A 13,234-nucleotide genomic window follows, 5' to 3' on the forward strand; every position below is an offset into this window, starting at 1 on the left:
TGCTGTAAGCCGTTCAGCGCCGGAGGGAGTCGTCATGATATGATTTGAAACTAGCATGTGCATTGTTCTGGGTGGCAGCATCTCCTTTAGTAGCAATGGCTTCTGGATTTTCATCATCAATCAAGACGTAAATACGTCACGACAGCGAGTTGCAAGTTATCCAATTCTATGTCATTTCATGCTGATACCCACCACCTTCCGCTCATGCTTCCAAGTTCAGACGTTCCAGCATCTTGTCGATCTTGCCTAGCAGGATCTGATAGTTGACTGCATCCGAGGCAAACTCGTCCTCAACAACCTCTCCGTCCAGCGTCCTGACACCTCTCAGGCCCCCTTCTCCACCGCTTTCTTTGACCCCTTCCCTCTCAGCTAACCGCTTCTCTTCTTGTTGACCTTCCCCTTGCCCGTTAACCTCCTCTTCCTCCTTGCCAAGATCCTCATCCAACATCTCCTCCAAACCCTCTCCTTCAAACCGCAACCTGAACCGCTCCGACAGATAGTACCGTATATCGTCCAGCAGCTCAATGGTGTCTGTCTCCTGCCGCTCCTTCAACCTTGCTGCACTCTCGCGAATCAGCTCGGCAAACTCGGGCTCGTCAATGTAGTCCTCGAGCCTGCTCGCCAGGTAGCGCGCGGCAAATTCCTCGAGCCGCTGCACCTTGAGGTCCCAGGCCGCGTGGATCACGTCGTAGACGTTGATGGGCTCTACTTCTACCATTCCGTCCCCTTCTGCCGGTGGTAGTGCCTGGCCAGATGCGAGTTGGTTGCTGTCCGAATCGATGTAGCTGTTGTGGGTGCGGTCGACCAAGGCGTTGGAGGTGCCGCTGCCCAGGGTCGAGATGGCGACGGCGGCTTTGGTCTTGAGCTTGTCGAGTAAAAGCATGTCGGAGGCGTAGAGGAGGTCAAGGGCGTGCTCGAGCGGGCAGTCTGCTTTTTCGGTGTAGAGGAACCGGAGGATGATTTCGAGCACCTCGGGCGTGCAGTCCACTTTGATGATGTGTAGGTGTTCGGCATCGTGGGCTTCGAGGAAGTCGGATGAGAACATGGTCTCAAAGTAAGGGCTCCGGATCAGAAAGGCTTTGTGGGCTGGGAAGAGGACCGAGCGGCGTGGGCGGCGGGTCGGGATCGTGTTGTTGTCATGTTTCTCATGCTGCCGCAGGGTGATTTCTGCTGGGCCGATTGGGATTCCGCTCGCGTTGGAACTGTTCTCATGAGCGAGAGAAGAATCCTCTCCTTGGTCGTCTTCTGATGGCTCGTCCGCTCGCAATATACAGTTGGCGAAAATAGCGTTGTGGTGCGGCCATTTGACATTGTCTACCTTGCTGGTGTCGACGACCATCTTGTGCTTAAGAACCGTGTTTTGAAAGAAGGCCTCAACCTGGGCTTGGGCACGCTGGACTTCGTCCTGTTGGCGCTGGCGCGCTAATCGGCGGTCGTTGATGGACAGCACAGCCTCCCACAGCTTTTCTAGCTCAAGCTGCTTGCACAGCTTGTCGATGCCCTTGAACACTTCTTCCTCGGACACGGTGCTCTGAGGGCCGACAAGGTCGCGCGGAAGGTCGCCTAAATACAGATAGCGTATGACGACACGGAAGGCCTCAACAGGTATTGCATGAGAAAGCTTGTACAAGACAGTCTCAGGGGCATCGGCAAACTTGCGGTTGAAATAAGGCGACCTGGCAGAGAGCAGGAACTTGTGTAGGCGGAAATCCTCCTGTGCGGCCGAGAGAGTGATATCGGACGTCACAGGTGTGTCCCGGACTAGTAGGGATGAGATGTGGGAAGACCATGGCTGCAGCGGATCTGCTGCCTTTGAGTAGTCGTAAGACAAGAGCAAATTCCTGATCTTGTTGTTGAGCGCATTGTAAACAGCCCGTTCCCGCTCAAACGAGTCGGGGTCCGCCAGAGCCCCTGAGTGATGGTCAGCATCCGAATGTTGGTAGTTTGAACCCCTGATCCAGACCTTGACACACCTGATTCTAAGAGCAGTTCAACTAATTCATAGTGGCCACAGAGACTAGCCTATCACAGTCAGCGCCCGACAATAATTAGATACAGTTTTAGGGATCAGCATCCACCTAGAAACTCACAACTATGAGCGGAGTATAATCGTAGCTGTCTTTGGCGTTGATGTTGACACCGGCCGAAATCAGCTCCTGACAGCGCTTGAGATCGCCCCGGCGACATGCCTGCAGAAACTCGTGAAATTCCTGAGAAGTATCGAGAGGATGCTCGTTTCGAAGAACGCCGCTGCGGATGAGTTGATTGTCGTCTTTGAGCTTGGATTCGAGCTCAAACTTGCGAAGTACCATATTTCTTGTTCTCTCATATATATTCCGAACTTTGATGTGCAACCTGAAATCTACAATGCAAATGCAAGACCGGCCCAAGGTAAATGAATTTTATTCTATTTTTGATGAAGCATCAACATCTAACATTGGAAGAAAGGGGCGAACAAGTCCATGGGTGGCGTTGCGGAGATATCGGAGACACAGTAGGAGGGCACGAGCCATGTGCAAAGGCAATTGATGAGTCGATAATAGCGGCATCTCTCTTTTGCTGAACGAGTCGTGACTCAAGAGGATGAATTCATAGAGGATGAATAAGCTGGGTGAGTGGAGCCGAAGGAGGACAGTTGGAGCTCCAATGTCGGAATGGTTCGGCAAGGGGATGGACCGCTCCGAGCTTGGCATCCGTACCCTTGCAATCTGATGGGCCCCTTTGAAAGATCGAAAAGCGTTCCCTAGGCAACGAAGTGGTGTGTTGACTCTCATGTCTGCTTCGTCGCCTTCCATCACCATCCATTGCAGAATCTGTGCACGCATCAACCAAAGATTTTGCTCTTGTTCAAGTTCGCATCCAGCTTTCGGCTGGCGTAAATAAGGATACTAACAGAAGCAGGGCAATTACTTGCAGACGACTTTTCCTTTCTTGCTTATGGAGCAAAGGGTCGCCAATTGACACTTCGAAGAGGCTGTCCGACACCTTCGATTCACGCAGACATGGCTGAAAGCGACAAGTACGAGGTGCTGGAGAAGATCGGTATGTGTTCGCTTGCAGTTGGTTCCTTTATAATTTTTTGTTACTTCCATCGACACTAACCTCGATCCTCAATCCAGGCCATGGCTCGTTCGGCGTCATCCGAAAGGTGCGGCGGAAGGCAGATGGCATGATTCTTTGCCGAAAGGAAATTAGCTATCTGAAGATGTCGCAAAAGGAGCGCGAACAACTCCATGCCGAGTTTCAGATCCTGTCGACCCTGAAGCATCCAAACATTGTCGGCTATTACCACAGAGAGCATCTGAAGGAAACACAGGACCTGCACTTGTACATGGAGTATTGCGGCAACGGGGATCTCGGTCGTGTTATTCGCGACTTGGCAGCCAAGAATCAGTATGCCGAGGAGTCATTTGTCTGGAGCGTTTTCGCTCAGCTTGTGACGGCCCTCTATCGCTGCCACTACGGCGTCGACCCTCCCGAAGTCGGTAAGACCGTGCTCGGCCTGGGCAAAACCGCCAGGCCAAAACTTCCGACAGGCGGTATGACAATCTTACATCGAGACCTTAAACCAGAGAATGGTACGTTACTTTCATTGATTCGATTCTGGTTCCATCAAACCTGACGGTCGCAGTGTTTCTCGGCGAGGACAACTCGGTCAAACTCGGCGACTTTGGACTTTCCAAAGTCATGCAATCCCATGATTTCGCATCGACATATGTCGGCACACCCTTTTACATGTCGCCCGAGATCTGTGCCGCCGAGAAATACACCCTCAAGTCCGATATCTGGTCGCTGGGCTGCATTATCTACGAGCTCTGCACGAGGGAGCCTCCCTTCAATGCCAAGACTCACTATCAGTTGGTCCAAAAGATCAAGGAGGGCAAGATTGCACCTCTGCCGGCAGTCTACTCGGCCGAGCTTTTCACCATTATCAAGGACTGTTTACGCGTCAACCCAGACAGAAGACCCGACACGGCTGCTTTGCTGAACCTGCCTCTGGTACGGCTGATGCGAAAGGAGAAGGAGGTTGTCGACTTTAGCAAAACACTGAAGGCCAAGGAAGAATCCTTGAACAGGCGGATCCGAGAACTCGACAACGAGCGAATCACGATGCGGCAGGAGATTGACGCCGCCCTCCGAAGAGAGTGGGAAGTGAAGGCCCGGCTTGAAATCGACCGCTTGGTTGCCCTCGAGATCGAGCAGCTCCAGAGGAAGTTTGAGCAAGAGGTACAAGCCCGGGTGGAGATGGAGCTACAGGCGCACAGAAAGGCGCTGGCGCTTCGAGAGAATGACCGGCACGACCTCTCCTCATCCTCATCGCTTTCCAAGTCCGAGTACCCGCAGTCCTCAATTGGCTGCGCAAGCCCCGACGGCGAATTTCCTTCAACCACAGACATCTCGGAATTTTCGGTCGAGTCTCCGGATACCTCGATGCACCCTTTTAAGAAAAGCACCCGAACTCCTTTCGCACGCGCGCAGACCATGTTCGCCATGGCCCCTGGAACGCCCATGGATATTGAGATGGCCTCGCCGTCACCTATGACCATCGCTTCACTATCACTATCCCCCCGCCGTACCGCTGCGACGAAACCACCAGTCCTACACCCCGCTAATATCTTCGCCGCGAACCAAAACGGAGGCGTAAATCGATGGGAAGATTCGCACAGCCCAGTGGGCTCCGACTCCGAGTCGGACGACGATGTTAACATCCCGTCTCCGACAAGGATGATTAAGTCGAGCAAAAACCCGTTTACATCCAAGGCGCGACCCCAACTTCACGCACAAAAATCCATGCCCGCCCACCGTCTGCAGTCCAAGCAATCGGCCGTGCCACAGACCGGCAAGACGATCCCAGCCGCCACATCCATCCCGGACTTGCAGACCCTTCGCCACGTGGGGAGCAGCGGCGCGCTCCAGGACCGAAGCAGCAACAGTCCCAGCCGCCGGTTGACCAAAATACCCTCGGCGGCCAACCTGAAATCAAACAGCGGCGGCAGCGGTGGCAGTGATCAACCCTCGGGATCATCATCACCCCTCAACCGCAAGCCATCACAACCGCAGCTTCAGCCCGGGGCGCAGGGTGTTGCAGGAGCACCCGCCGTCCAGCCACCCATGCTCAACAAGGCATTGCCCGCGCCAGGCAAGAACAACATCCGCGGCCGCACCCTCGTGGAGCTACAGCAGGCCCGGGCCGGGGGCAGGCCGCTCAGCGCTGTGTTCCCTAGCGAGACGACAAGCACAGCGTTTAATGCGTGTGCTGGCAACAACAATAACCACAACGCGACCGTCCCCAGCCCCGTGCGCGCCTTCAGAGAGCATGCGGCGGCGGCCAACCGGGGGCCCACGCTCGCCTCGGAACCGGCGGCTGTTTGGGATCCGGACCGGGACGAGATGCCTAGTCCGTTTTTGGTCAGGCGGAAGCCGGTTGTTCGGACTTGATCTTTCTTTTCTCCCTTTTGTTCTTCTTTTTAGAGGGTTGAGAGGTGCGTGTGTGTGTGTGTCGGATGGATGATACCCATGGGGTTCGTTGGCGATTTGCGGCCGATCGTTACTGTTGGGTTTACTTTTTCTTCTCTCTGTTGGGTCTTGTCAGTCAGGAAGGGATGGTGGGGAGGGGTGGAGGGGGGAATTTGAGCTGCGCGGTGTGGAGGCCGGGAGTTGAGAGCCTTTGGCCTAACGTCGGCACCGCTGCATGTGGGACATACCATAAATCTCCGTTCTCTTCAGGGAAGACTGCTGGGTTTCTACCGGCCGTCTCTGTTTGCTTTGTCGAGATATGTACAAGAAAGGGGGTTAGGGTCGGCGTCATATAGGGGAAGAGGATCTTGTCATGGGGAATACGGCGTTTGGTGGACTGCTGGTCTGCATGGGCCTTCGTTTGAGCCTCAGACCTGTCTTTTTCTGCCCTTTGTTCTGTTCTGGGATGTGTTGGGTTTGGGGGTCCCCTGATTGCTCAGAGGGAAGAGCACGCCGTTCCCTCATTGCTACCCTTTCGTCTGTGGATAAGCAGCAAGTGTTTTCACGTCAAGCATTATGGATGTTTGGTGTTGGGAAAGGATGTACTTCTCAGGCTGTCTAGGGTAGCTCGCTGTCGGAGTATACATGTTGTGTTTAACCTGCCTGAAGTCCCTGGGGCCATTGTGACTGGAATGCTGCTTGCTCTATGGTGGTCAAAGTTTGTGCAATTCATAGTCATGCTAACTAGAGGTGGAATCGGCAAGGAACCTGAAGCAAGAGGGCTTCGGTATCGTTGATCAGCATGTCCTCTGTCCGTATGTGTGTTCTGCTCCCGATGATGGCAGGGTTTGGACAAGGCCTACTACCACTTGCAAAGAAGTCTGGATTTTGAATCGACGGATGACTCGACACGAACTGAAGGGTGTCTTTCCCCCGCGCAATGTAAGCTTCCACGAATGTCTGCCATGAGACCCAACGAAATCCCCTGGTGTGTGACACTGGACCTGAGCTCTCCATTCTGTGTTTTCTCACTACTCTTCGTGCACTGAAGGATGGCCCCTCACTGGGTGCTGTACGAGTCCAGCTTTGATACGGAGTGCGGTGTCTAATTCTGGACTGTTGTACAATACAAAACTCCTCGAATCAGTTGCCATGGTAGTGTACTGTACGATACACTTCTAAGAGTCCAAACGGACCTAAGATAACGGTGAGGAATAGCGAGTGCCGGGAAGTTGACGGGAGAGGGCTGAACCAAGTAGAAGCCAACCCCGACGCCGGGTCCCCGTCAATGTCCTTGCTACGTAATTGGATTCGCGACTGTCAATGGCTCGACTGCATCTGTGAGCTACCATACACCTATGTATCTACTCCGTACATCACGGCGATCTGCCGTCCTTATCCGTATCCCGCTCCACGGTGGCAGACTCGTTGACTGGCTGGGGCGGCTGGTTGTTGATGCTAGACGCCAGTTGTCGACAGCGAGGACTCCAAGATCTACCTCGCACTGGAAAACTGGAGCCTCTCCTGCATGGTCCTCTATAGACCTGCAAAGAAGGCCTGCGATAGCCGGCACACCCATCACCAACCATTGCCACATACGTACACTACAGTGTATGCACGATAGCGTGGGTAGGTTGACAAAAAGCACAGAACAGGGATCTTGACAGGATGTCGATGCTGCACGTTGGGCATAGCTCGTTCTGCAACAGTTACAGCAGCCTGTGATTCAGCAAGCCACGAAGCACACAGAAGGCGCCAGTCAGCGGGCATCGAACGTCATGATTCCTTGAGACAGGACAGTTGAGCCATCGTTTTGGTCCGCTCATTTTTCTTCCTTGCCTCAGGATGCTTAGACTTGGTTCCATTGCTCGCTGCAAGCCCGGGGAGTCTGCAGCAGTCCCGTCTTGGATGCATCGACGTGTCCATCGTAGAGACTATGTTGAGAGAGCAGACCATGATTCTGCTCCGTGCGTGTGACTTTGTGGTGTTTTCCACCGGGCCAGATACCTATGCACCTTCCTCTGCAACATTTTGAGGTGAAAGAGGCAAGAGCTGGTTGTCCACCGGGCGGCAGCTGCTACTGCCAGGACGGCATCGTAGTCCTGCTCATTCCTGCTCATTACCGCTCATTACCGCCCCCGGACGTGAGGGAACTTTAGGGAGGCGCCTCCCGTTCAGCGCTAGACACGAGAAGGGTTAGTTATGTCAGTTACATCCATTGATTCAGACGTAATTAGTGTGATGTAACTAGTGTAATCAGGCCATCGAAGGCAGTCTGGACGCCAGCTGACAGGGGCTATGAAGTGCGAAGATGGTACATAGTATGCGTTTATGTTACACTACGAATACAAGAAGTGCCATTCATTCTTGTGGAGTCGGATGGCCAGCGTCAATGGGATCGCGATTGTCGATCTGAATGCTCCCCTTGGCAGGGGATTTTAGGTCCATGTTTGACGGCTGGGCTGGGGGATGGAGAAGGCTAAAGCCAAACTGAAAAAGTGAGACATTTCTTGCAACGGCCGCGAAACGGCGCCAGAGATGGGCCAATAGGCATCCTTGCGGAGGAAAATGCACTCCATGAGCCTTCCGACCGTTTCAAGCCTCTCAACTTCACTCAAGAACGGTCTTGGCAGCTTGGGGGTTGACTTTCCACACAGTACAGTACACAAGTTCCGACTCGATGAAGCTGATCAAGACTCGAGAGTGGCACTCGTCGAGCAGGAAGCCGAGTACAATTCCGGACTTTCTTCGAGAAGCTTGCCATCATTGATGGACTGGCAGTGCCTTGTCACAGTTGTCATCGCCATTGAACAGTGTTTCCTGTACGGATATGTGGTATGCAACAAGATCATTTTGCAACTTGAACACACACAGTCAGGTTACGTTAATCAAAGTGCCGGCGCCGGCATGTGCTAGTTGAGTTCGACTTGTCTACTGTTCGGGAATGGTAGAGTCGCATCAAGCTGCTGTTTCTGGGGTGGACAGCCTTCCATCCTGGTCTGTCAAGTCCGTGTTCGGGGGTAGGAAAGGTGCCGGAAAAAGCAATTGCGACTTCGGGCACCATGTTTGACTCCCTTCTGGCCGGCCAGCCACCTGATTCGGCAGCCGGAGAGCGAACGGCATCCAGGTATCTACCAACTCGTCTCCCAAGCAGACATGACTCGGATGGCAGGCCACGGCACAACAAAGTGGTTGTGTGCACGTCTCGCCAGAAGGATGATCGCCCTCATCACCGTCGAATCTCGGCTCTGGGACGATCTCGGGTCGTGGGAAACTCCAGATGACGTCCGAAAACCAAGGACTTGGGTGTTCACTGGTCTGCCACACCAACTACCCGATTTGGGGCTGACTCCGGCCATCCCACCCATCTACCGCCAATGCGCCGCCGGCCCACTAACCTTCCCAGGGACTTGGGAGGCAAGGGAGGATGGGTGAGCCCTTGTCATATGTAGGACCGGCACAGCTAAGTGCCAACTTTGTTATTACTCGCTGATCCTCCCCGTTCGCAGCTAGCAGAGAGCAAAAGGATCAGAGAAAAGGTGGGCGGCACAGGCAGGCCGCGTTGTTGCCGGTTGGTTGACCATGTCTCGTGAATCCGGCGCGCCCACTTCCTCTCCTACATAGCAAAAAGCTGAGTGTGATGTGCCGACAGGGCTTGCAGAGTTGCAATATCGAAAGAGGCCATGTAACCACAAAACTTGGGAGTACCATCTCCCTCCTGTTCCTCTATGATAGCTCGCCAGCACAATGCTAGGGCTGGCTTCATGTATCAGATTCTATGTTGATGGTGCTGACCCGGTACTTTGGGAGAGAGGACGGCTCGGAACTTTGAAAGACTCTCCGCGCAATCCCTAAGCATCATCGAGGATATTTCAAGAGGGGTTGAAGGGCCCCCGTACCAAGAAGATGCTCAGTAGGTATGCATGAGCGACACCTTATACAACTCCAGCCGACCTTCTTCCCGCCGGCCATGTACTGTGTGAACTTCCTCGACAGGTGGTTCCTCTTGCTGTCGTATGCAGGGGCTTTGTACACGTAGACAACTTCGGAATGATCGTAGAGTCTTGTATTTCACACGACCCCAGCACTGGATGTACAGTAATTGACCACTGTACTATCATCTGGCACAGCAGCTCTGAGGGCCAGATCCTCGCGGAGCATCCCGCCCGAAGGCCGTAAGAGTAACTGCCCCTCGGGTCCAAACCGTCTTCAGAACACGTGGACAGCATCACGTTAAATCCTAATCCTTAGTAGTGTGCCTCGAGTGTGCCCACTACTATTCGGCAAATATCGAGCTTTGGGCGCCACGGTGCAGTTGAGGAGACGACTGTTTTGTGGGATGATAATAAACCGCCCATCGCACTACCATGCATCGGGGAATCCTTGGACAAAGCCCCCCGGAACTGGCGTCGCACCCGAGAAGCCACAGGTTTGGGACGCGGATCGATAATATAACATTCCATCTGCTGACAGCCTGACAGGGACCTGGCTAGGCCTTGATCCGAGTGGCTGCTATAAGAAAAGATCCGAGTCCAGAATGTCTGCGGGGAGCTCATGGAGTTTGCTTCTTCAACACCGTGTGCGTAAGAATGACCCTATGCTGTGGAAGTGCAAGAATATTGCACTACCATGTAACGTTAACGTATTGTACCATAAAAGAAAGAACCGCCACAGAATGCGAGAGGAATCGACCTAACTACTGCAGCTCCGAGGCGTGAGAGGTTAGGGTGGAACGAACGATATGTGGTGTACCTAGTTCCTGTGCCCACAGGATCGAGATGTCAAGGCATGGGCATCAATATCACCCGATTCACGTCAGCCCAGGATTTGTTCCCGACATCGTTGCTTGCAGCCTTGCGGTGACTACAGCAGCAACTCGACAAATCACCTTTCGTCTCCCTCAATTATTGTATGCTGTGGCGGCTTGCTATGCACAGCGGTAGTCTATACAAAATAGTTACGGAGTACTACGTGTGTGCGATTCTCGGATTGCGCGGGGATCGTCAATGCAGTGATCGACAGATTCTACAACTTTATTCCTCCTTGGGCTTGTCTCGGTTACAATGAAGCATCGAAACGGTATTCCAGGTTGCACTCCGAATACACTACACGACGGAATTACACTACAATACGGTACTGTACATTATCAGCTCCTTGATCCAATGTTGCCAGCAGCTCCCCACGGTTTTACCAGGGGAGCTTTTTACCAAAGATTTCACATTTCACGATACAAGTACTATAGTAGTAGGTAATGAGCCGGTCAGCAAACAAACTGATCCCTGACGGCTCGTCATTCAGTCACAGGAATCAAGAGACATCAAAATCTTCCAAAGCACTTCCCTTATCGAATCCAGACATGGCCCCGTCCGCTCGCTCCGCCGCTGGTGCAGAGAGTACGTGCAACTATCAACGTTACGGTATCATGGAGAAAAGGATGCTCAGAACCCCTGGTCAAGTGGCGGTCAGCGTGGGTTGACTAATACAAAGTGAAGACCGCTCAGTATCCGTAGCTACCAGTACTCCATCCAAGGCACGGACGATTGCTTGCTAACGCAGGCAGCGAAGAAAGCTTTGGACGAGCAAGCCGGCAGAAAACCGTCGGTGGATAAGCTGAGGAACAGAACCGTGGTAGAGGGACGGCGATCCAGCTTCCTTCACGGACGTCTTTGGGCTAGAAAAATCCGAAAAGGGAAGCTGGTTGATGGCTTGACATGCGACTGCAGCGTGGCATATTTCCCGAACCCGAATTGTCAAAAACGCTCGTCGATCATGGGCCTTTTCCTGAAGTGGTATCACTCCACTGCGTCCTGCTTCCCTACGCTGCGCTAGTGTAAGCGAGCGGCGCTAACGCAGCGCCACGTCGATCGCCTGCGAGACGGGTAAATATCCGTTTGGGAAACCGGTATTGCTCCAGGGGGCCAAGGCATCCAGTGTGACCCTCCGCTGGGAAGGAGAAGCGCAAAAGGCTGGCTTATACCAGCCATCATATAGACGAGCAATCAAAGAGGCTCCGAAGTACAGCCGCTCCTTACCGTACAGCGCCTCTGACCTTTACCATGTCCGCGGAATGTAAACGACGGAATTGGGCTAGGCGAGGCCAATCATGACTCTTGCTAGCGGTTTGCCGTCGTCGTGGCACAATGCTTGCCTGAAGATACTGTATGTACTTATGGAGTACATACGCAGACGCACACGAGGCTCAAGAATGAACATTGTTGGTCTTCAGATCTGTCCATGAGAGAAGCCCAAAACGGTCTCCACGCCGCACCCTAATTTGCCTAGTTCGGGCAGACATATCCGGTTCTCTCTTTCTGGTTTGAGGGTGGGATCGGCGCTCTCGAAAATTCCGGAACACGAGTCAAAAATTTCGTGTTGACAACCGAGAACTACTGTTCCCTGGACGTGATATCACTGATATGGCTGCGTCGATTTGATTGTTGATGCCGAAAGAAAAAAGTGATCTTCGTCCTCCTCGGCAAAGCGAGCTTGTCACAATTGAGCATGGACCAAGAAATACGGCCGGTCTGGGGAAGGTCGGGCTGGGCTGATATGGCCTCCCGAGGGAGGACAAAATTCTGTGCCACAAGTCGCCGCAGAGTTGGCCTAATAGCAGGCCTGGAACCTCGCTACCCTCGAACCGAGAATGTGGAAGCCGGCGAGGAGCACACGGCTTTTGGCGGGCGTCTAGGTGGCTGTGAAATTCGGGCTGTTGCGGGGTGCAGGCGGGTACGGCCTCCGTTGGGGCCCAGCCATGGCGCTCTACTGTAAGGTAATTGCACATCGAGGGTTGATATTGCGGAAGCTCAAGTTGGGATGTTGCTGATCGGAGTTGCTCTGCCATTAATGGTAGCACCATGACCGAAGTTGAGGATTGAGGCATGTGCGCCACAGCGGGATAATTCAATTCATGAAACCAGTGTTGAGACTGAATGATCAGATGCACAGTGCATATCATGTGGTGTAGGTATTCTTGTAGTATAGTCATCGCAGTTTCCATGGACTTCGATCCTCACCTGGACGGTGGATTGTTCCTGCCAGATCAACCCGAGAAACAACAGCTTGTGGTGTCTGCAAGCACTTACCTGCCTAAGGTAAGGTAGGTACACTGGTGAAGATGGATGTAATTAGCTGCATCCAGGGCAGCAGGAGCAAGAGGTGCCCCCTGAGTAAGGTTACCAGCCGGGTATCTACGATGGTAGCACTATAACATTGGGGTACTGCATAGTATTGTATAACAGTCAATACCATAGGTAAAGAGGGCAGCCCAACTGAAGTTACAGACAGCAGACTCGAGATACCTTAACACTACCCTTAAACCTCAAAACCGCCTTTCCTGTTGAACCTGTAAGTTCCATTCTTCCCTGCTCAAAACGAGATTTCATCTTGTGGCCTGTCAACATTCTACTGTAGTATAGACATGACAAACCCGCCTTTGCTGTCTATATCTGGTATGGAGTTCTACGGAGCTTAACTACACTGCTATGCTCAAACAGTTGAAGTACCGGATGCCCATGCACCCGGCGCGGCGTGGGCGTGTCGCCATGGGTGCTTGGCAACGACGAAACCTTAAAACATCAGCTGAGCATCATAGCGCTGCCCCGTGTCTTGTCCTGCGTGTACTGTGTGGTAGACTGCAGCGATGAAATGGCATGGGGGAAATGAGCGTGGTATTCCACCTCATGTCGGACGGGAGACTGCAGCCGCTCAAGGCTTCGCCTGCTTCTGCAGAACTGTCATCCCAAGTAGCTTCACCCTACCTCATGGCGGTGCGTAGGTC

General features: G+C 53.2%; 3 protein-coding genes across 3 annotated transcripts; 1 reads left to right on the plus strand and 2 right to left on the minus strand.

Moving 5' to 3' along the window:
• Positions 1-202: 202 nt before the first annotated feature.
• N656DRAFT_717253 (uncharacterized protein) lies at positions 203-2,312 on the minus strand (the record flags this gene model as incomplete). Its single annotated transcript, XM_064812191.1, has 3 exons — positions 203-1,911; positions 1,974-2,022; positions 2,091-2,312. 3 exons carry the CDS (start codon positions 2,310-2,312, stop codon positions 203-205), a joined length of 1,980 nt encoding a protein of 659 aa, XP_064666348.1.
• A 690-nt stretch (positions 2,313-3,002) lies between these two features.
• On the plus strand, positions 3,003-5,439 carry N656DRAFT_771504 (kinase-like protein; the record flags this gene model as incomplete). Its single annotated transcript, XM_064813865.1, has 3 exons — positions 3,003-3,042; positions 3,120-3,578; positions 3,632-5,439. 3 exons carry the CDS (start codon positions 3,003-3,005, stop codon positions 5,437-5,439), a joined length of 2,307 nt encoding a protein of 768 aa, XP_064666349.1.
• A 5,953-nt stretch (positions 5,440-11,392) lies between these two features.
• Positions 11,393-12,635, minus strand: N656DRAFT_374090 (uncharacterized protein). The gene has a single exon (XM_064809426.1). It carries the CDS (start codon positions 12,452-12,454, stop codon positions 11,816-11,818), a length of 639 nt encoding a protein of 212 aa, XP_064666350.1. The 5' UTR covers positions 12,455-12,635; the 3' UTR covers positions 11,393-11,815.
• Positions 12,636-13,234: the final 599 nt, after the last annotated feature.

The sequence above is a fragment of the Canariomyces notabilis genome (genome assembly GCF_033297395.1).
Source record: "Canariomyces notabilis strain CBS 508.74 unplaced genomic scaffold N656scaffold_29, whole genome shotgun sequence".
In the NCBI taxonomy this organism is placed as follows: Eukaryota; Fungi; Ascomycota; class Sordariomycetes; order Sordariales; family Chaetomiaceae; genus Canariomyces; species Canariomyces notabilis.

Coding starts and splice junctions, on each gene's coding strand:
- N656DRAFT_374090 (XM_064809426.1), bottom strand. CDS start 12,454: ATGGAAACTGCGATGACTATACTACAAGAATACCTACACCACATGATA.